The sequence below is a fragment of the Salvelinus namaycush genome, unplaced genomic scaffold (assembly GCF_016432855.1).
Source record: "Salvelinus namaycush isolate Seneca unplaced genomic scaffold, SaNama_1.0 Scaffold79, whole genome shotgun sequence".
Taxonomy (NCBI): domain Eukaryota; kingdom Metazoa; phylum Chordata; class Actinopteri; order Salmoniformes; family Salmonidae; genus Salvelinus; species Salvelinus namaycush.
The window spans coordinates 587-22696 of NW_024061519.1; the positions used below are offsets into that span (position 1 = coordinate 587).

Here is a 22110-nt window from a genome sequence, read left to right on the forward strand (position 1 = left end):
CTCCCAACACCTTCCTTACCACTGTTACACCCGGCTATCAGCAGACTCCACAACACCTTACACGTTACACTTGTATTCAGCAGAGTCCAAACACTTACACTGTTACACCCTGTGTTATCAGCAGATCCCAACACCTTACCCACTGTTAACACCTGGTTATCAGGCAGGTCCCAACAACAACCACTGTTTACACCTGGCTATCAGCAGAGTCCCAACACCTACCACTGTTACACCTGGCTATCAGAGAGTCCCCCAACACCTTAACACTGTTACACCTGGTATCAAGCAGAGTCCCAACCACCTTACCACGTTACACCTGTTTATCAGCAGAGTCCAAACACCTTACCACTGTTACACATGGTTATCAGCAGAGTCCCCAACACCTTACCACGTGTTTACACCTGGCATCAGCAGAGTCCCCACCCCCTTACCACTGTTACACCTGGCTATCAGCAGAGTCCCAACACCTTACCACTGTTACACCTGGTTATCAGCAGAGTCCCAACACCTTACCACTGTTACACCTGGCTATCAGCAGAGTCCCAAACACTCCCTTACCACTGTTACACCTGGTTATCAGCAGAGTCCCAACACCTTACCACTGCTACACCTGGTTATCAGCAGAGTCCCAACACCTTACCACTGTTACACCTGGTTATCAGCAGAGTCCCAACACCTTACCACTGTTACACCTGGCTATCAGCAGTCCCAACACCTTACCACTGCTACACCTGGCTATCAGCAGAGTGCCAACACCTTTCCACTGTTACACCTGGTTATCAGCAGAGTCCCAACACCTTACTACTGTTACACCTGGTTATCAGCATAGTCCCAACACCTTACCACTGTTACACCTGGTTATCAGCAGAGTCCCAACACCTTACCACTGTTACACCTGGTTATCAGCAGAGTCCCAACACCTTACCACTGCTACACCTGGTTATCAGCAGAGTCCCAACACCTTACCACTGTTACACCTGGTTATCAGCAGAGTCCCAACACCTTACCACTGTTACACCTGGCTATCAGCAGAGTCCCAACACCTTACCACTGTTACACCTGGTTATCAGCAGAGTCCCAACACCTTACCACTGTTACACCTGGCTATCAGCAGAGTCCCAACACCTTACCACTGTTACACCTGGTTATCAGCAGAGTCCCAACACCTTACCACTGTTACACCTGGCTATCAGCAGAGTCCCAACACCTTACCACTGTTACACCTGGCTATCAGCAGAGTCCCAACACCTTACCACTGTTACACCTGGTTATCAGCAGAGCCCCAACACCTTACCACTGTTACACCTGGCTATCAGCAGAGTCCCAACACCTTACTACTGTTACACCTGGCTATCAGCAGAGTCCCAACACCTTACCACTGGTACACCTGGTTATCAGCAGAGTCCCAACACCTTACCACTGTTACACCTGGTTATCAGCAGAGTCCCAACACCTTACCACTGTTACACCTGGCTATCAGCAGAGTCCCAACACCTTACCACTGTTACACCTGGTTATCAGCAGAGTCCCAACACCTTACCACTGTTACACCTGGTTATCAGCAGAGTCCCAACACCTTACCACTGTTACACCTGGTTATCAGCAGAGTCCCAACACCTTACCACTGTTACACCTGGTTATCAGCAGAGTCCCAACACCTTACCACTGTTACACCTGGCTATCAGCAGAGTCCCAACACCTTACCACTGTTACACCTGGCTATCAGCAGAGTCCCAACACCTTACCACTGTTACACCTGGTTATCAGCAGAGTCCCAACACCTTGCCACTGTTACACCTGGCTATCAGCAGAGTCCCAACACCTTACCACTGTTACACCTGGCTATCAGCAGAGTCCCAACACCTTACCACTGTTACACCTGGTTATCAGCAGAGTCCCAACACCTTACCACTGTTACACCTGGTTATCAGCAGAGTCCCAACACCTTACCACTGTTACACCTGGTTATCAGCAGAGTCCCAACACCTTACACTGTTACACCTGGCTATCAGCAGAGTCCCAACACCTTACCACTGTTACACCTGGCTATCAGCAGAGTCCCAACACCTTACCACTGTTACACCTGGTTATCAGCAGAGTCCCAACACCTTACCACTGTTACACCTGGTTATCAGCAGAGTCCCAACACCTTACCACTGTTACACCTGGTTATCAGCAGAGTCCCAACACCTTACCACTGTTACACCTGGCTATCAGCAGAGTCCCAACACCTTACCACTGTTACACCTGGTTATCAGCAGAGTCCCAACACCTTACCACTGTTACACCTGGTTATCAGCAGAGTCCCAACACCTTACCACTGTTACACCTGGTTATCAGCAGAGTCCCAACACCTTACCACTGTTACACCTGGTTATCAGCAGAGTCCCAACACCTTACCACTGTTACACCTGGTTATCAGCAGAGTCCCAACACCTTACCACTGTTACATCTGGTTATCAACAGAGTCCCAACACCTTACCACTGTTACACCTGGCTATCAGCAGAGTCCCAACACCTTACCACTGTTACACCTGGTTATCAGCAGAGTCCCAACACCTTACCACTGTTACACCTGGTTATCAGCAGAGTCCCAACACCTTACCACTGTTACACCTGGTTATCAGCAGAGTCCCAACACCTTACCACTGTTACATCTGGTTATCAGCAGAGTCCCAACACCTTACCACTGTTACACCTGGCTATCAGCAGAGTCCCAACACCTTACCACTGTTACATCTGGTTATCAACAGAGTCCCAACACCTTACCACTGTTACACCTGGCTATCAGCAGAGTCCCAACACCTTACCACTGTTACACCTGGCTATCAGCAGAGTCCCAACACCTTACCACTGTTACACCTGGTTATCAACAGAGTCCCAACACCTTACCACTGTTACACCTGGTTATCAGCAGAGTCCCAACACCTTACCACTGTTACACCTGGTTACCAGCAGAGTCCCAACACCTTACCACTGTTACACCTGGTTATCAGCAGAGTCCCAACACCTTACCACTGTTACACCTGGTTATCAGCAGAGTCCCAACACCTTACCACTGTTACACCTGGTTATCAACAGAGTCCCAACACCTTACCACTGTTACACCTGGTTATCAGCAGAGTCCCAACACCTTACCACTGTTACACCTGGCTATCAGCAGAGTCCCAACACCTTACCACTGTTACACCTGGCTATCAGCAGAGTCCCAACACCTTACCACTGTTACACCTGGTTATCAGCAGAGTCCCAACACCTTACCACTGTTACACCTGGTTATCAGCAGAGTCCCAACACCGTACCACTGTTACACCTGGCTATCAGCAGAGTCCCAACACCTTACCACTGCTACACCTGGCTATCAGCAGAGTGCCAACACCTTACCACTGTTACACCTGGTTATCAGCAGAGTCCCAACACCTTACCACTGTTACACCTGGCTATCAGCAGAGTCCCAACACCTTACCACTGTTACACCTGGTTATCAGCAGAGTCCCAACACCTTACCACTGTTACACCTGGTTATCAGCAGAGTCCCAACACCTTACCACTGTTACACCTGGCTATCAGCAGAGTCCCAACACCTTACCACTGTTACACCTGGCTATCAGCAGAGCCTTGTCTGGCAGCGAAACAGTTAATTCAGCCTCATTTACTGCTTTAATAAAAAAACATAGCCGATATGCTGACTTGCTTAAACAAATGTGGTTTCTACTGACAATTGAGATCTACAAACTATGGCATAAGGGGACGACAAGCGGATAAGAGGCAATCCGTAATAGCGATTAAGACATTAATGAGAGCGAGCTAGGATGGACGTAGTCAATATAACTGTTTGTTCAGCACTTTTGAAATGTACAGCGACAGAATTCAGAACATGGGCCGTTCTTATGATAAATAAAGGGGGCATCTAAGCAGACAATGAAAGCTCTTACAATATTTGATGATTACATTTCTCAAAAACAGGTTATTGAGGCTACAAGTGCACCACCAAGTCAGAACAGTCGGTGAAAATAGACCAAATTATTAGGGTGAGGCACATGGGCTACTAACATCTTACTACACAACATACACTTAGTATTACTTTCTTAGCTACAGTATACATATCCCCTGGCATATTACATCATTTATGCAGCAGCATACAAGACATTGTTGGACTCACCTTGTTGTGCTGTGCTCACTTGAACAGGAAGGTGGCGCGGCGGGCCTTCGTGGGAAAATATTGTCTTCAAACTTTGTCATCAAAGTCTGGCATTCTCTGGATTTATGGTGCTTTCAAGACAACTGGGAACAAACAAAAAAAGGTTGAATCATGATGACGTCAGTGATCTTCAGGTCGTAGCTCTAGAAAGAAGCCCGAGTTCCCAATTTACAATTCCGAGTTGGATGAAAGTTCAAAACGTATTTTCCCAATCAGAGCTCATTTTTCAAGAGTTCCCAGTTGTCTTGAACTCACTAAAGTCAGATTTTGCAGTTCCGAGTTAACAGTTGTTTTGAGCACGGCACAAATCATGCTTCATTGACAGCATGGCCAATGTTGAATGTTTATCATTTGAAACTACGAAAAGAGACCCTTAATCTTAGACTTGGGACTACACAGCCACAGCCACTCTATTGAATAGCAGGCTAAGGATTGCTTTGCAATGCTTGCAGTTAGCCACTGATTCCTTCCAAACCACTCGTTGTTGAATTTGCGATTTCCAACTTGTTGTGTAATGTTTGTCCAATGGCCGATGAGCACCGATATGTTTTATCTATAATTTCTCTTCATTATTTATCTTCATATGACAAGGATTAAAAAGGATTTGCCAGTAGATTGTCGACTTGATTCATGATGATGACTGCTAGCTAAGATTTTGAAAGTATGATGTTGACATGATCAGTCCAATCAAAGCTACTGTAGATATAACGTGATTTGACGTCCTTTTATCTGTGGCCAATAACCTTGAGCCTTCATGGATGGGCACTTCTAATGTAACTCTATGGCATCACCAAGGGGCTAGAATTGTCTAGGTCTAGCCTTAGACTTGGCGGTGACGTAGTGTCCCCATGAGTGACAGAACACTGAGCCAATCACGGCGCAACGCTCCGTATTTTCTGCTGGCTTGCCCCACCATCACAGAAAGCACTGAGCTAGGCTGAAACACCTGCATTTTGGAGCTGCCCCCAACTGTATTTTTTTATTCTCACCCATCTACACACAATACCCCATAAAGACAAAGTGAAACATGTTTTTATAATTTTTTGCAAATGTATTGAAAATGATATACAGAAATATCTCATTTATTTAAGCATTCACACCCCTGTGTCAATCAGCGTTTATACAGCTGTGAGTCTTTCTAGGTACACTACCATTCAAAATTTTGGGGTCATTTAGAAATGTCCTTGTTTTTGAAAGAATAGCACATTTTGCTGCCCATTAAAATAACTTCAAATTGATCAGAAAAAAAACAGTCCTTGTTTACAAGCAGGCCCGGTCCTTGCCCTTCTGCTGCCCTAGGAAAGACCAAAAAATGCTGCCACTGCAAAACTAGAATAGTCCCTATAAGCAAAATGACGTTGAAAAGACATGTAAAATCCATATTTTCCAGACGTTGAAGTTAGGTTAAATTTAGATTCTGAATGAAGGGTGAAAATACGTATTTTCCATACATTTAAAATACATATTTTCTAGAACGTTGAAAACACGTCTTTTCCAGGCATTGAAATCAAGTTCATTTTCGGTTCTGAATGAAAGTTGAAAAGGTGTAATTTATAGACGTCTGTGTTTGGGCCAAATCAAGGAGACATAGACGTCTATGATTGGTTCAGGTTTTGATACGTACCGGACCAAAATCCAATGTCCGTGGATGTGCAAGTCTAGGCCGGTCCCGACTGGACCCCAAAAAAGACATCCAAAAGGCATCCAAAAGGCATGGGCGTCGGTCCGTGCTTACTGAGGTCCAGCCTACAGTGTTGCCTGAATGTTATGAATGCCTGTCTATGTGTTTAGCCTACCGTTTTGTAAAACACCAAAAAAAGACGTTTGGTCTGGACCGGACCAAAACATGACGTCCAAAAGACGTTAGCTCATGCTTACTGAGGTGTAGCCTACCATATCGGCCACAATGTAATGTTTTGAATGCCCATCCATGTTGTAGGCCCACCATGTTGTCGGCCCATCCATGTTGTAGGCCCATCCATGTTGTAGGCCCATCCATGTTGTAGGCCCATCCATGTTGTAGGCCCACCACGTTGTAGGCCCATCCATGTTGTAGGCCCATCCATGTTGTCAGCCATCCATGTTGTCGGCCCACCATGTTGTAGGCCCACCACGTTGTAGGCCCATCCATGTTGTAGGCCCATCCATGTTGTTGGCCCACCATGTTGTAGGCCCACCATGTTGTAGGCCCATCCATGTTGTAGGCCCATCCATGTTGTAGGCCCATCCATGTTGTAGGCCCACCATGTTGTCGGCCCATCCATGTTGTAGGCCCATCCATGTTGTAGGCCCATCCATGTTGTAGGCCCATCCATGTTGTAGGCCCACCACGTTGTAGGCCCATCCATGTTGTAGGCCCATCCATGTTGTCAGCCATCCATGTTGTCGGCCCACCATGTTGTAGGCCCACCATGTTGTAGGCCCATCCATGTTGTCGGCCCATCCATGTTGTTGGCCCATCCATGTTGTAGGCCCATCCATGTTGTAGGCCCATCCATGTTGTAGGCCCATCCATGTTGTCGGCTCACCACGTTGTCGGCCCATCCATGTTGTCGGCCCATCCATGTTGTCGGCCCATCCATGTTGTAGGCCCATCCATGTTGTCGGCCCATCCATGTTGTAGGCCCATCCATGTTGTCGGCCCACCATGTTGTCGGCCCATCCATGTTGTAGGACCATCCATGTTGTCGGCCCATCCATGTTGTCGGCCCACCATGTTGTCGGCCCATCCATGTTGTAGGCCCATCCATGTTGTAGGCCCATCCATGTTGTAGGCCCATCCATGTTGTCGGCCCATCCATGTTGTAGGCCCACCATGTTGTAGGCCCATCCATGTTGTAGGCCCATCCATGTTGTCGGCCCACCATGTTGTCGGCCCATCCATGTTGTAGGCCCATCCATGTTGTAGGCCCATCCATGTTGTCGGCCCATCCATGTTGTAGGCCCATCCATGTTGTAGGCCCACCATGTTGTCGGCCCATCCATGTTGTCGGCCCACCATGTTGTCGGCCCATCCATGTTGTAGGCCCATCCATGTTGTAGGCCCATCCATGTTGTAGGCCCATCCATGTTGTCGGCCCATCCATGTTGTAGGCCCATCCATGTTGTCGGCCCACCATGTTGTAGGCCCATCCATGTTGTAGGCCCATCCATGTTGTCGGCCCACCATGTTGTCGGCCCATCCATGTTGTCGGCCCATCCATGTTGTCGGCCCATCCATGTTGTCGGCCCATCCATGTTGTAGGCCCATCCATGTTGTCGGCCCATCCATGTTGTAGGCCCCCCATGTTGTAGGCCCATCCATGTTGTCGGCCCATCCATGTTGTAGGCCCACCATCTGTAAAACTGGCCGTTGCATTGGCTTTATTCGTTTCCTGTGTGTATCAAGATTGGTCCACCACCCAAAGGACATCCAGCCAACTTGACACAACATTGGAGTCAACATGGGCCAGCATCCCTGTGGAACGCTTTTGACATCTTGTAGAGTCCATGCCCCGATGAATTGAGGCTGTTCTGAGGGGATAAGGGGGTGCAACTCAATATTAAGTGTTCCTAATTTTTGTTCCTAAACTCAGATTATGTAATAATAGTACAAACTTTCCGTACGAAAAAAAACACACTCACTCACTATATAGCACAGTTGGGTTGGAACTCGTAAGATGTCGCCCTTCTCCGTCGGCACAATCATCAGTGGCAGAGTCAAAGTTTTATGCACTATTATAAATAACCATAGATGTATTTTATTAGCATATAATTGATTGTGGATCAGGCCTGTGGATGTCTCATATTCATTAACAATTGATTGTTCAAAGGCTACAGGGATTCAGCATGTCATTCAAAACAAGAAGTGCGGTTGCAAAATGGTTTGTTCTATCAAGGCTATTCATGCAGAGAGAGAACGTATAGGCCCTGTTGATGTTTCTGCTGGCATAGGAGATTAAAATCTTCATTACCTTTCAGCCTCATCTCCGTTGAATAGATGTTCCAGCGAAACACGCGCTCCGGCATCACTTTCCCGCGCAGTGAATCACGCGCCGGCAGGTTTAGCACTATTGGCGGGAAGTTCCGGAGAGAAGAAGTCATGACTAAGGTATTTCCGATGTCATTAAAATAGAGAGGAAAGAACTGCCTGACTAGGAAAACACTGTAGACAGGGACTAGTCTAAAACCTGAATTATGTTATTTTCATATCTCAAGTGTATCCTTGCCTATTTCATGTAGCCTAGCCACCTCTAATCAGTCTGAGACCCCTGTAGCCTAGCCACCTTTAATCAGTCTGAGCCTCCTGTAGCCTAGCCAACTCTAATCAGTCTGAGCCCCCTGTAGCCTAGCCACCTCTAATCAGTCTGAGCCCCCTTTAGCCTAGCCACCTCTAATCAGTCTGAGCCTCCTGTAGCCTAGCCAACTCTAACCAGTCTGAGCCCCCTGTAGCCTAGCCATCTCTCATCAGTCTGAGCCCCCTGTAGCCTAGCCACCTTTAATCAGTCTGAGCCTCCTGTAGCCTAGCTACCTCTTATCAGTCTGAGCCCCCTGTAGCCAAGCCATCTCTCATCAGTCTGAGCCTCCTGTAGCCTAGCTACCGCTAATCAGTCTAAACCCCCTGTTGCCTAGCCAACTCTAATCAGTCTGAGCCTCCTGTAGCCTAGCCACCTCTAATCAGTCTGAGCCTCCTGTAGCCTAGCCACCTCTAATCAGTCTGAGCCTCCTGTAGCCTAGCCACCTCTAATCAGTCTAAGCCCCCTGTAGCCTAGCTACCGCTAATCAGTCTAAGCCCCATGTAGCCTAGCCACCTCTAATCAGTCTGAGCCCCATGTAGCCTAGCCACCTCTAATCAGTCTGAGCCCCCTTTAGCCTAGCCACCTCTAATCAGTCTGAGCCTCCTGTAGCCTAGCCACCTCTAATCAGTCTGAGCCCCCTGTAGCCTAGCCACCTCTAATCAGTCTGAGCCCCATGTAGCCTAGCCACCTCTAATCAGTCTGAGCCCCATGTAGCCTAGCCACCTCTAATCAGTCTGAGCCCCATGTAGCCTAGCCACCTATAATCAGTCTAAGCCCCCTGTTGCCAAGCCACCTCTAATCTGTTGCCAAGCCTATTAGACCTAATGTAATATTGAACATTAGGCCTAAAAATTAATAAAAATGTGTAAAAAATAAAATAAAAAAGAAGAGCATTAGTCCGAGATGATCAACTGATTACTTTAGACAACCAATCTGCAACCTTTTCTCCACATAACCTAACACAGCAGGCCTAGGCCCAGACATACTCCTCTCTAGGAGTGTGTTCTCTACATACCTCACAACGCCATCCCTTCCACGTCATTCTGTCTCCAGGGTCCTTTAGTTGCGAATCAGCTTCATTGCAAAGTAGATAAACCTGGTATTGGATTTACAGAAGGGGACACTATCATTCACCAGAGGGGCTACTGCCGCTGCTCCCTTTATCATTACAACTTCATGATTCAATTTCTCCCCGCTTGATTGTCTCACAGAGTTATAGCGTTGGACCAAGTCCCGACTTGGCAAAGCGATCTCTCGGCAGAGATTACATTTTGCTTTGTGCCGCAGCTCTCTAGATGAACTGGCGGTAATGGAGGCTAAAGACTAACATGTCTGACCTTGGTCAGAGTTAGAGGTTATCCCTGTAATTATACTCTCAATGGGAAAACCTTTATAGGCTGTAGATCATTTGGAGCTTTGGGTTTCATGGCTTGCACCCTTTTCCCTTTATAGTGCAGTAATTTTGACCAGGGCACATAGGGATCTGATTAAAAGTAGTGCACTATAAAGGGAATAGGCTGCCATTTGCGACAGATAAAGTTAGGCCTATTTTATTTCAAGGGGCTGTGGTCCGCTGAAGTGAGATTTACTTTTTGTTCACTTTGAGATCAGAGAACTTCAAAACCAGTTGTTATGCTCTAAGGTAAGCTAACTACTACTATAAACTAACTACGAGGTCTGAAGCCTGCTGGTTTTCTGTTCTACCTGATAATTATTGCACCGACCTGGTGTCCCAGGTCTAAAAAACGCAGTGGAACAGGCTTCGAGGTCCAGAGTTGAGTTTGAGGGCCCTACACCCTATACCTTCTACACTAACCCTAACCCTAACCCTATACCCTAACCCTAACCTTCTACACTAACCCTACACCCTATAATACAGGACACACTTTAGGAGCCCAATCCATCCAGTTATGCTCTAAGGTAGGCTATACCCTATACCTTCTACACTAACCCTAACCCTATACCATGCCTATAGTGTACAGTATAACACTTATACTAACCTAGAACCCTATACCCTATACCATGCCTATAGTGTACAGTATAACACTTATACTAACCTAGAACCCTATACCCTATACCATGCCTATAGTGTACAGTATAACACTTATACTAACCTAGAACCCTATACCCTATACCATGCCTATAGTGTACAGTATAACACTTATACTAACCTAGAACCCTATACCCTATACCATGCCTATAGTGTACAGTATAACACTTATACTAACCTAGAACCCTATACCCTATACCATGCCTATAGTGTACAGTATAACACTTATACTAACCTAGAACCCTATATCCTATACCATGCCTATAGTGTACAGTATAACACTTATACTAACCTAGAACCCTATACCCTATACCATGCCTATAGTGTACAGTATAACACTTATACCTACCTAGAACCCTATACCCTATACCATGCCTATAGTGTACAGTATAACACTTATACTAACCTAGAACCCTATACCCTATACCATGCCTATAGTGTACAGTATAACACTTATACCTACCTAGAACCCTATACCCTATACCATGCCTATAGTGTACAGTATAACACTTATACCTACCTAGAACCCTATACCCTATACCATGCCTATAGTGTACAGTATAACACTTATACTAACCTAGAACCCTATACCCTATACCATGCCTATAGTGTACAGTATAACACTTATACTAACCTAGAACCCTAACCCTATACCATGCCTATAGTGTACAGTATAACACTTATACTAACCTAGAACCCTATACCCTATACCATGCCTATAGTGTACAGTATAACACTTATACTAACCTAGAACCCTATACCCTATACCATGCCTATAGTATACAGTATAACACTTATACTAACCTAGAACCCTATACCCTAACCCTAAATGATGTGTTAAAGCCATATAAAAATAAATGTCCCTCTTTTCCCATTGTTATCAGAAACCAGTCACACACATCTAAATGCAGGCTAAAGTGTGTGTATAAGTGTGTGTGTGCGCGTGTGTGTGTGTGCGTGTGTGTGTGTGTGCGCGTGCGTGCGTGCGTGTGTGTGTGTGTGTAATAAATCTTGGCATGTTTCTCAACAGATCCATCTTGTTACATCTATCCATTTTGTTGTATCATTGTAATCCAGGGACATTACATCAGGCTCAGGAAAATAATTGGCTCCATAAATGTATTTTCTTGTGAATTGGATATCATAAAAGCAGCACAGTGGCATCTTTGGTGACAGAAAATATTGAACATTTTAAATCTGTGAAATAGAATAGGAGGTTCAATACTTTTTGTAATGTGATTGTGAATGTATTGATGTTCCAACACTATTGCTTATGTATTACACCAAAATAGGCCTTTTATAAAGGACATCACTGGCACCACAGATGAACAACCCTTTCTATAATCCGCTCCTACGCTCATCCCATTAAACAGAGCTGTAGTATTGATATTTTATGGGCGAGGATTGTCTATATCTGACATCTGTATTGACCGTTGAGGGGCCGTTTCCCGGACACAGAATAAACCTAGTCCTGAATCAGAAAGCACCTTCAATGGAGATTCTGCTTTTTAGTCCTGGACTAGGTTTAATCTGGGTCCGGGAAACTGCCCCATGGTCTTTTAGATTACTGCCATTTTGATCTTGGTCATTTGACGTGAAATAAATCACAGTGCTGTTTTGTAGAGGACAAGAGGCTTATGGTATTTAACACGATTTCATCCACGACTCAAAATCAAATATCATCCCAAAGTCATCCTGAAACTCCAAGTAGACCCCAGAGGTAAAACTCTTTAAAACTTTTGTGTGCTGATGTCCTATTATGGAAGGTCCATAGAAGCCCCTACAGCCGGAACCTATGTCTCGAGAGACGGGCACAGTGAGATAATGTTACAGCCGGAACCTATGTCTCCAGAGAGATAATGTCTGAGATAATGTTGATAAAGCCTTTATATTTTTTATATTTTATAGTTAACTTCTAATTAACCTTTCATCAAATTTATGTCTCGTGAACTATCGAAACTTGTGTTCAAAGCACTGAAGCATAGCCGACAGCTCTATTGTACTAGTCACAATAGCCATTGATGCTTGAATTACTTGGGTGTGTGTGAGCTCGTGTGTGGGAGTGTGTGTGTTCATTGTAAGAGTGTGTAGGGGGAGAGACAGTAGAGTGGAGGAACCCAGTGAGGCAGTACTGCGTAATTACTGTAGATAATGATGGTGCTATTCTTTGATAGCTAGTCTGTCTGAATACGAGATGAAAGCATGCACATCTCTCCTATTCAGCCCAGCCACCTTAAAGGGATAGTAAATCTACAAAGCAAGATGACCTAGTGTGGCCTGTCTGTTTTCTGGAGAGATTGCAGTCCATACATAACCCCAATTCACACCACCCTATTTGGCATGGGATATCATATTGATGTCATTTTCTGGTTTTAATATGGTTTTCTGGTCAGATAACCAGGTAAAGATGTGGTTTTTCTGTCACCAAAAATAAGTTTAAAAAAATATATATATAATAATCATTTTAAAACTGGTGTAAAACCCATGGCGCTGCAAAGGGCGTTAGCCAGTCATTGCAACCATTTTTGCTTGCAGGCCTGGGTAGTCGGCCCAGGGTTTTTCACAATCTCTGTCTTAATTCAGCCTTCAATACCTCACTAAAATAACTGGAAATAACTTTAAACTAAAACGAAATGTTTTCATAACATCACTACTTCCTGGATTATGTCCCAAATGGCACCCTATTTTCCAGTGCACTACTTTTGACCAGAGCCTTCTAGGACCTTGTCAAAAGTAGTGCACTATGTAGGGAATATAGTGCCATTTGGGACGCATCCCTGAACTTTTCCTCAAATGTTTTATTAAGCATGCAAGACCACGATCTGACAATTCAGTCTCCAGGTTTTCAGTTCAAATTAAAACTTAGACAATCGTTCCTGTCTGATGTGCTCCATGGAGTCCACTCACAGAGAGCTCAATTAAAAATTGCATAAAAAAACACGTCCCCCCTCGATTGGGCTACGATAACCTTCTGCCTTCTATTCTAAAACGACAGACTAACGACTCCACGAGCCAACTGAACATATGCTCTATTATCATATCATTGTGGTGTCACTTCTCAGAGAAGAGACATTTCCTTGTATTTGTGTTAAGAGGTGTGATTTGATCTGATTTGACTACACCCCAAGGCTTATGAAAGCACCTCTGTATGTGAACCGGATTAAAATTCTCTGTGTGTTCCTGGCAAAGGGTTCCAAAGGGGTTTATTTAATGCTTAGGGTTTCATTTTAGACCTACTTAGGAAAGACACTGAATGAAATCGTAAGAATTACAACGTACACTATATTATTTAAATGAACATATACTATGATCGGTATCCACTATCTACCAGGGTTAGCTCAAATCACTTTTCAATTCAGTCAGTTCATGAAGTGAATAGAAAAAGGTTTTAGATTGTATTCATTTCACTGGGGTCAAATGGATGAGCAAATTGCTTTTGTAAAAAAAAACATCAAGTAAACTCCCGTCACAGTGGCCTATACTGCATTATGGGTTTGAATGAATGGAGTCACAGGCTTTACTGTTAGAAGATATTATCATTAATTCATTATTTGAGTTTGATTGGAGAAAAACACACAAACCAACCATAGTTGTGTCAGCCACAAATATACAACTCCCCCATGACAGCCAGTGAGGTATGTGTGTGTGGTGTGTGTGGTGTGTGTGTTGCATGCACTAGCCCTTTAAGAGGTCAGTATGTCTCTGATTGGATCTGAGAAAGAGTCAGGCAGGGCTTGTGTGGTACCTCATTGATGCTCCAATGAGGTACCACGACTGCAGGTTGCCCCAGCCACTCCCGTCTCTCAGCTCCAACACGCACACACACACACACACAGCCCCTAGACTTCATTCAGCTTTGCCTCAGTCAGTCTGCAGAGAGTCTCAGGAGAGCACAGGGGGATGTGTCAAGTCAGTGCTTTCTGAAAGTTTGAACTGAACTGCACACACATGCGGACAAGCAAATACCACGGAGAACACACACACGCAGGGACACTCATCATCCACATACACAGCCTGACGCTAACACACACACAGATGGACGGACAGAACTGAAAGTTTAAGCTTGCATACATACACCCACACTCAGAAACACACACGAGTGCTGAATTACGGTCAGGATGAGTGGCGTGTCTGAGACTGCTGTGGTCAGTAGACCCTCGACTACCATGAAGCGACACAAGAGTGTCAGGAAGAACTCCAGGCGGATTTACTCATCTTATCAAGACAACCAGCCAGGGTGAGTTCTACAATCTTAGAGAAAAGGTGCTATCTTGAACCTAAAAGGGTTATTCCGCTGTCCCCATAGGACAACCCTTTGAAGATCCCTTTTTGGTTCCAGGTAGAAGACTTTCCACAGAGGGCTCTACATGGAACCCAAAAGGGTTCTACCTGGAACCAAAAAGGGTTCTCCTATGGGACAGCCGAAAAACCCTATTGGAACCCTTTTTTCTAAGAGTGTACAGTCTATTCTATTTTGTACTATTCTATTCATGTTGATATTAAATGATGCTTTTCATGTGCCAAATGAATATGCATTGTGTAGACGGAGGACATTCTTTTTTCTCCGTTTTTGACCTCAACTCCATAGCATCATTTTTTATGACTTGCAAAAGTGTTATTTACATGTATACATGGCAACTGTTGTAGTATAAATGTATCCTCATCCAACCTGTTGTCAAACAGGTTAGTGATTGATTGATTGACTGAATGTATTTGATAATTAAGGTAGAAGGCTGCTCCACCTGGAGACAACATTACATATATAATAGAATATTGATGATAAAACCCAGTACAGCCCAAGGGCTTGTTGCCATTCTGGCCCTCCTATTGTTTCTGATGTATTCATGTATTTTTCGGGGACCTTGTACAACATGCCAGTGCACCAGATTTAGCTAGATAGCTCATTTTCATCTGTAGTCCCTGGGCAGAAAACAATCAACATCAATACAATGCTACAATATATCACACTATTAAAATATAGATACAGTACCAGGCAAAAGTTTGGACACACCTACTCATTCCTGGGTTTTTCTTTATTTTTACTATTTTCTACATTGTATAATATTAGTGAAGAAATCAAAACTATGAATCAACACATATGGAATCATGTAGTAACCAAAAAAGTGTTAAACAAATCTAAATATATTTTATATTTGAGATTCTTCAAATAGCCACCCTTTGCCTTGATGACAGCTTTACACGCTCTTGGCATTCTCTCAACCAGCTTCATGAGGTAGTCACCTGGAATGCATTACAATTAACAGCTGTGCCTTGTTAAAAGTTAATTTGTGGAATTTCTTCCACAAGTTTGAGCCAATCAGTTGTGTTGTGACAAGGTAGGGGTATTATACAGAGGATAGCCCTATTTGGTAAAAGACCAAGTCCATATTATGGCAAGAACAGCTCAAATAAGCAAAGACAAATGACAGTCCATCATTACTTCAAGACATGAAGGTCAGTCAATCTGGGAAATTTCTGTAATTTTTTGTTTCCTCAAGTGAAGTCGCAAAAACATCAAGCTCTATGATGAAACTGGCTCTCATGAGGACTGCCACAGGAAGGAAGACCCAGAGTTACCTCTGCTGCAGAGGATAAATTCATTAGAGATACCAGCCTCAGATTGCAGCCAAAAAAAATGTTTCACTGAGTTCAAGTAACAGACACATCTCAACATCAACTGTTCAGATGAGACTGTGTTAATCAGGCCTTCATGGTTGAATTGCTGCAAAGAAACCACTATTAAGGACACAAATAATAAGAAGAGACTTGCTTTGGCCAAGAAACACACGCAATGGACATTAGACCAGTGGAAATCTGTGCTTTGGTCTGTGGAGTCCAAATTTGAGATTTTAAGGTTCAAATCGCCGTGTCTTTGTGAGACGCAGAGTAGGTGAACGGATGATCTCTGCATGTGTATTGGATTGAGGAGGAGGTGTGATGGTGTGGGGGTGCTTTGCTGGTGACACTGTCAGTGATTTATTTAGAATTCAAGTCACACTTAACCAGCATTTTTACCACAGCATTCTGCAGCGATATGCAATCCCATCTGGTTTATGCTTAGTGGGACTAGCATTTGTTTTTCAACAGGACAATGACCCAACACACCTCCAGACTGTGTAAGGGCTATTTGACCAAGAAGGAGAGTGATGGAGTGCTGCATCAGATGACCTGGCCTCCACAATCACCTGATCTCAAACCAATTGAGATGGTTTGGGATTAGTTGGACCTCAGAGTGAAGGAAAAGTAGCCAACAAGTGCTCAGCATATGTGGGAACTCCTTCAAGACTGTTTGAAAAGCATTCCTCATGAAACTGGTTGAGAGAATGACTAAAGTGTGTGCAAAGCTGTCATCAAGGCAAAGGGTGGCTACTTTGAAGAATCTAAAATATGAAATATATTTTGATTTGTTTAACACTTTTTTTGGTTACTACATGATTCCACATGTGTTATTTCATAGTTTTGATGTCTTCACTATTATTCTACAACGTAGAACATAGTAAAAATAAAGAAACAACCTAGAATGAGTTTTGACTGGTACTGTATATACATACAACAATATACACTATAGTTATAATATTACAAAAGAGTTTAAATGTCGCTTGTTCCTACAGTATCTGACATCTTAAGAGTCTGAATATCTTTAATGTCCACCTGGCTGGTTTGCCTTCAGCCACTTTTCCAGGTTTGCCTTGAAGCTAGCAGAGGTACTGCACTCTGTCACACTGGTTGGCAGGTGGTTCCATAATCCAGACACTCCGACTGAGAAAGCTGTCTGGACATATTTGGTGGATCTAAACTGAGTCCTCCTCTGGTTGAAGCTCTTGTCCTCCTGGTATTGTCTTTGCAATATGCAACAAAGAGGAGGTGGGGCAAGGTCATGAGTGATCTTAATCAGCAGAGGCATAAGAACCTGTCAAAGCTCAGTAGGTTGTATTTCTTAATGATATTGCAGTGGTGATTCCCCCCCCCCCCCCCCCCCCAGCACTTTCAGAGTTTGTTTATAGAGCTTTTGAAGTGTTTTTATTGATGTGATATTATCTTGTGACCAGGTTGTGACCAGGTTGTGACCAGTGGTCAGTGCCGGTTTTTGTGTTCATGAACGTGGCCTTATTTCTCTTACAGCATATTGGATGACTCTCATTCATATTCCATTCACCCAGTTAAATGTAACAGCGATAGGTTTAGGCTACTACATGATACTAAAATTTTCCCTATGCCCATCATGAGGTTGCTACAACCTAGTCTATGAATGAAAGTTTACAACATAGGTGCACACAGGTCGAGAGTAAAATTTGAGGTGACAGATGGTGACATTCAATACCGCCTTGCACACTCTTGCCTGCATCTAGCTGATATAGGGTGCAATCATTAGTGCAACAGTTATGTCATGACATTGGCCTGAGGGGGGAGGTTTATGACCCACATAAATACCTTTCCCCTTTTTCCTCTCTCTACTCTATGTGACTATTGAAAATCCCTTTGTTAACATTGAGAGAGAGTCTGGTGACATCAAAAGATGGGAAACGGAACCATATTTCGGTCATCCAACCAGTTGAAAATATGTGTTGGGATTTAATGAATATGATGTCAGTTCAGTTGGCGTCTGAGACATGATTACTGATGATAGGGCAACATAAACTGTATCTTGGAAAATCTACACATTCTAGTTATCAGATTCACATGAAATTGTTGTGTAATTGAAATGTTTAAATATGAAACTATTTGTGAAAAGATTAAATGTAATTTTTAGCTTCTTAATGAGAGAACGGTTTGTCAGAAGAACACCACTCTGCTCACTCAGAGGCCCCGCTCAAGTGAACAGACATGGGTTGTAAACTATGAAACACGGCTCTCTCTCCCAATCCTATATAACCCCCTGGACGAAAATGTAACTTTCTGTTCCAAGGACGTGCGGACTGGCAATCCCCCCGTTGAAAGGACAAAGACCACCTACAGAACTAAGCCAACATCAGCAAGAACCTAACGCAATTGGCATCGAATTTCAATGTGAAGGTGACGACCTACACCCCGGAAGGATGAATTTCGACTATACCAGCCAAAATATAGCATGAGCTTAAAACTTCTTGTCAATATGGGGGCGCTGTTTTCACTTTGTAAAAATTCGTTCCCAAATTAAACTGCCTCATACTCAATTCTTGCTCGTACAATATGCATATTATTATTACTATTGGATAGAAAACACTCTCTAGTTTCTAAAACCGTTTGAATTATATCTGTGAGTAAAACAGAACTCAAGTTGGAGCAAACTTCCTGTCAGGAAGTGAGAAATCTGAAATCGGGCACTCTGTTCCAGGGTCAGTTTATTAATTTGCATGTATTCTATTGGTCGACATGCACTGCATACGCCTTCCCCTAGATGTCAGAAAGCAGTGAGAATTGGAATGGAGTTGCTAGGCAGATCTGAGGCCATATAAAAGGTCTTGGAACGTGGGGTGCACTCTTTTCAACGTTCGCCATGACGCGAGACAGACCTCAGGATGGCATTCTGGAAAGCTCTCGTTATAGGCCTTAGATATATCCGGCTCTGATTTTATTCGATATAGGTGTTAAAAACTTCATAATGTAGTTATTTTAAACCGAGTTATATCATTTTATATCAGTATATTGCGATTTTCGGAATTTTCTTTGTGCTGCGTAATGAAGAGTTGGACACGTCTGGGCCACATAGCTAATGTTTGCTGCTAATTCCTAAGCTGAAGACTACATTCTACAGCCGGAGCAACGATTATTCTGGACAAAGGACAACTTGCCCAAGATTCTGATGGAAGCTCATCAAAAAGTAAGAACTATTTATGATGTTAATTCGTTGTTCTGTTGAAAAATGTTGACCTACTATTCCGCCATTAATTTCGGTGCGGTCTCGCTTTAACGCACGCTGTATGTCGTAGTAACGTTAATTCTAAAAATCTAACACAGCGGTTGCATTAAGAACTAATGTATCTTTCATTTGCTGTCCAACCTGTATTTTTTAGTCAAGTTTATGATTAGTTATTGATTAGATTAGGTGCCTCTCCCAAGATTTCTCCCGACATTTTCTTTGCAGCTTGGCTACTATTCTCATTTGTGCCGCTAAATATGCACATTTTCAAACAAACAATATATGTATTGTGTAATATGATGTTATAGGACTGTCATCTGATGAAGTTTTGAGAAGGTTAGTGAAAAATGTAATATCTTTTGCTGGTTTATTCGCTATCGCTAACGTGCATGAATCAATGCTGTTGTGTGGTTGGCTATTGTAGTAAGCTAATATAATGCTAAATTGTGTTTTCGCTGTAAAACACTTAAAGAATCTGAAATATTGGCTGGATTCACAAGATCTTTGTCTTTCATTTGCTGTACGCTGTGTATTTTTCATAAATGTTTTATGATGAGTATTTAGGTAATTCACGTTGCTCTCTGTAGTTATTCTAGTTGCTTTGGTGAGAGTTGTGATGGTGGCTGCAATGTAAAACTATGATTTATACCTGAAATATGCACATTTTTCGAACAAAACATATGCTATACAATAAATATGTTATCAGACTGTCATCTGATGAAGTTGTTTCTTGGTTAGTGACTATTTATATCTTTATTTGGTCGAATTTGTGATAGCTACCTATGCAGGAAAAGAATGGTGGGGAAAAAAAGTTGTGTCTTTTGCTATGGTGGTTAGCTAATAGAAATACATATTGTGTCTTCCCTGTAAAACATTTTAAAAATCAGAAATGATGGCTGGATTCACAAGATGTGTATCTTTCATTTGGTGTCTTGGACTTGTGATTTCATGAACATTTTATTATATGATATCCCTGTGGCTTTAGGCTAGGCTATGCTAGTCAGATTTTTTGATGGGGGGGATCCCGGATCCGGGTTTGTGACTCGTTAGAGGTTAAATGTAAGCAAACTGAACAAAACGGGGATAAACATACCTGAATCTATCCAATAGAAACTCTTGTTTGCAACTGTCGTGTCTTTGGCTATGCCGGATTAAGTGATATGACATGCTATTCTATAAAATAATTTCTCTGTAATTAATATTACCTGATTAAGCTAATCAGGTAAATGTAATTAACTAGAAAGTCAGGGCACCATGAATTAATGTTTATAGAGCTTTTATCTTCCGAATAAACTCTTGAAGACCTAGTAATCTTTTACATCAATAGCAGTCAATATTTAATCGTCACTTTATTCAGTCTCATCTGAAAGTTATACATTCTTCACGAACCCTGGCTAACAAGTTGAATCAACAATACAACATTTGGTTTAATTATTTATTTACTAAATACCTAAATAATCACACAGAATTACATCTATACAGAATGGGTCATACATTGATTACAAATGATGTCATAAAGAAAACGTCCGTGGTGGACGGAACAGATACGACGGCTGGTTACACAAAGAGAGGGGGGTTGGGTTTGAGTGAAAGAGTCGGAAGACTGAGTAACAAAGGGAGAAGCTATGCTATCGTAAATACAGAATCTTAAGGAAAATGCAATTAATATTTACTCTGAGCTGCGCTTCGGTAGATTGTTCGTAGATGGTAGGCCGGGTTGTCCTTTGAAGAATGTCTGGTGGTAGAACAGAAACTTTGTGGTATCGTTGTGTGTGTTAGACTGGATACGTCGTCCGTCCTTTCCTAGCCCACGTTTACAGCGACTGCTGCTAACTCAACGGCTAGGAGGTATCACTTCTGGAGTGAATAAGAGTTCAAAGTTCATACCAAGTTGCCATACTTTTAAGAAACGTTTTTCAACAGAATCGGCAGAATGAAAACTTTCCAAGCCAAACCTCTACAAACAGCCTACATCGTTATCACCATATTAGCTAAAGTAATGTCATAGTCAGCTTAGCTAATTGAACTAACGCGTTAGTAAACCCACTTCAATCATGCAGTAACGTTAGTGTAGAGTCAGAAAGCAGTTACACCGGCGGGCCTGGTGGCAATAAATTACTAATACCAAAAGCTTATCTTGACTTGGAAGAGTTCCAGTGTTGTGTTGGAAAGTCATTGCCAGCTATCTAACATAGCATCCCTCTGTTTGAGCAGGGTGTTTTAGTAGGCTAAACTAGCTAGCTGCATTTGCTAACTAGGTATGTCAAACTGAAAGTAAAAAAAATGACAATCTCTCTCTTGCTTCTCCTTCATTTTGGAAGAAATTAATTTGTTAAAAAACGTTCAACGATAGTCTTTCTCTCTCTTTGAGACAACTACTCACCACATGTTATACATTGCACTGCTAGCTAACTGTATCTTATGATTTCAGTGCTGACAACATGTCAGTTAATACTGCAATATGCTGATAGGCTGGAGGACGTCCTCCGGAAGTTGTCATAATTTCTGTGTAAGTCTATGGAAGGCAGCGAGAAGCATGAGCCTCCTAGGTTTTGTATTGATGTGAATGTACACAGAGGAGGACGGAAGCTAGCTGTCCTCCGGCTACACTATGGTGCTACCCTACAGAGTGCTGTTGAGGCTACTGTAGACCTTAGCAAAATAGTTATTTGGTGACCTGATTATATTTTGTATAGTTGAATCTAAAAAGGATAACTTTTTTTATGTTTTACAATTTACATTT

General features: G+C 43.1%; 1 protein-coding gene across 1 annotated transcript in view; it reads left to right on the forward strand.

Moving 5' to 3' along the window:
* The first annotated feature begins 14413 nt into the window (after nt 1-14413).
* LOC120042828 (transmembrane channel-like protein 3) overlaps nt 14414-22110 on the forward strand; it is a 56322-nt gene continuing 48625 nt past the window's right edge. Inside the window, exon 1 of the mRNA XM_038987636.1 lies at nt 14414-14765. Within this exon, the coding sequence (XP_038843564.1) occupies nt 14647-14765 (119 nt within the window). The 5' untranslated portion in view covers nt 14414-14646. The remainder of the gene's footprint in view (nt 14766-22110) is intronic.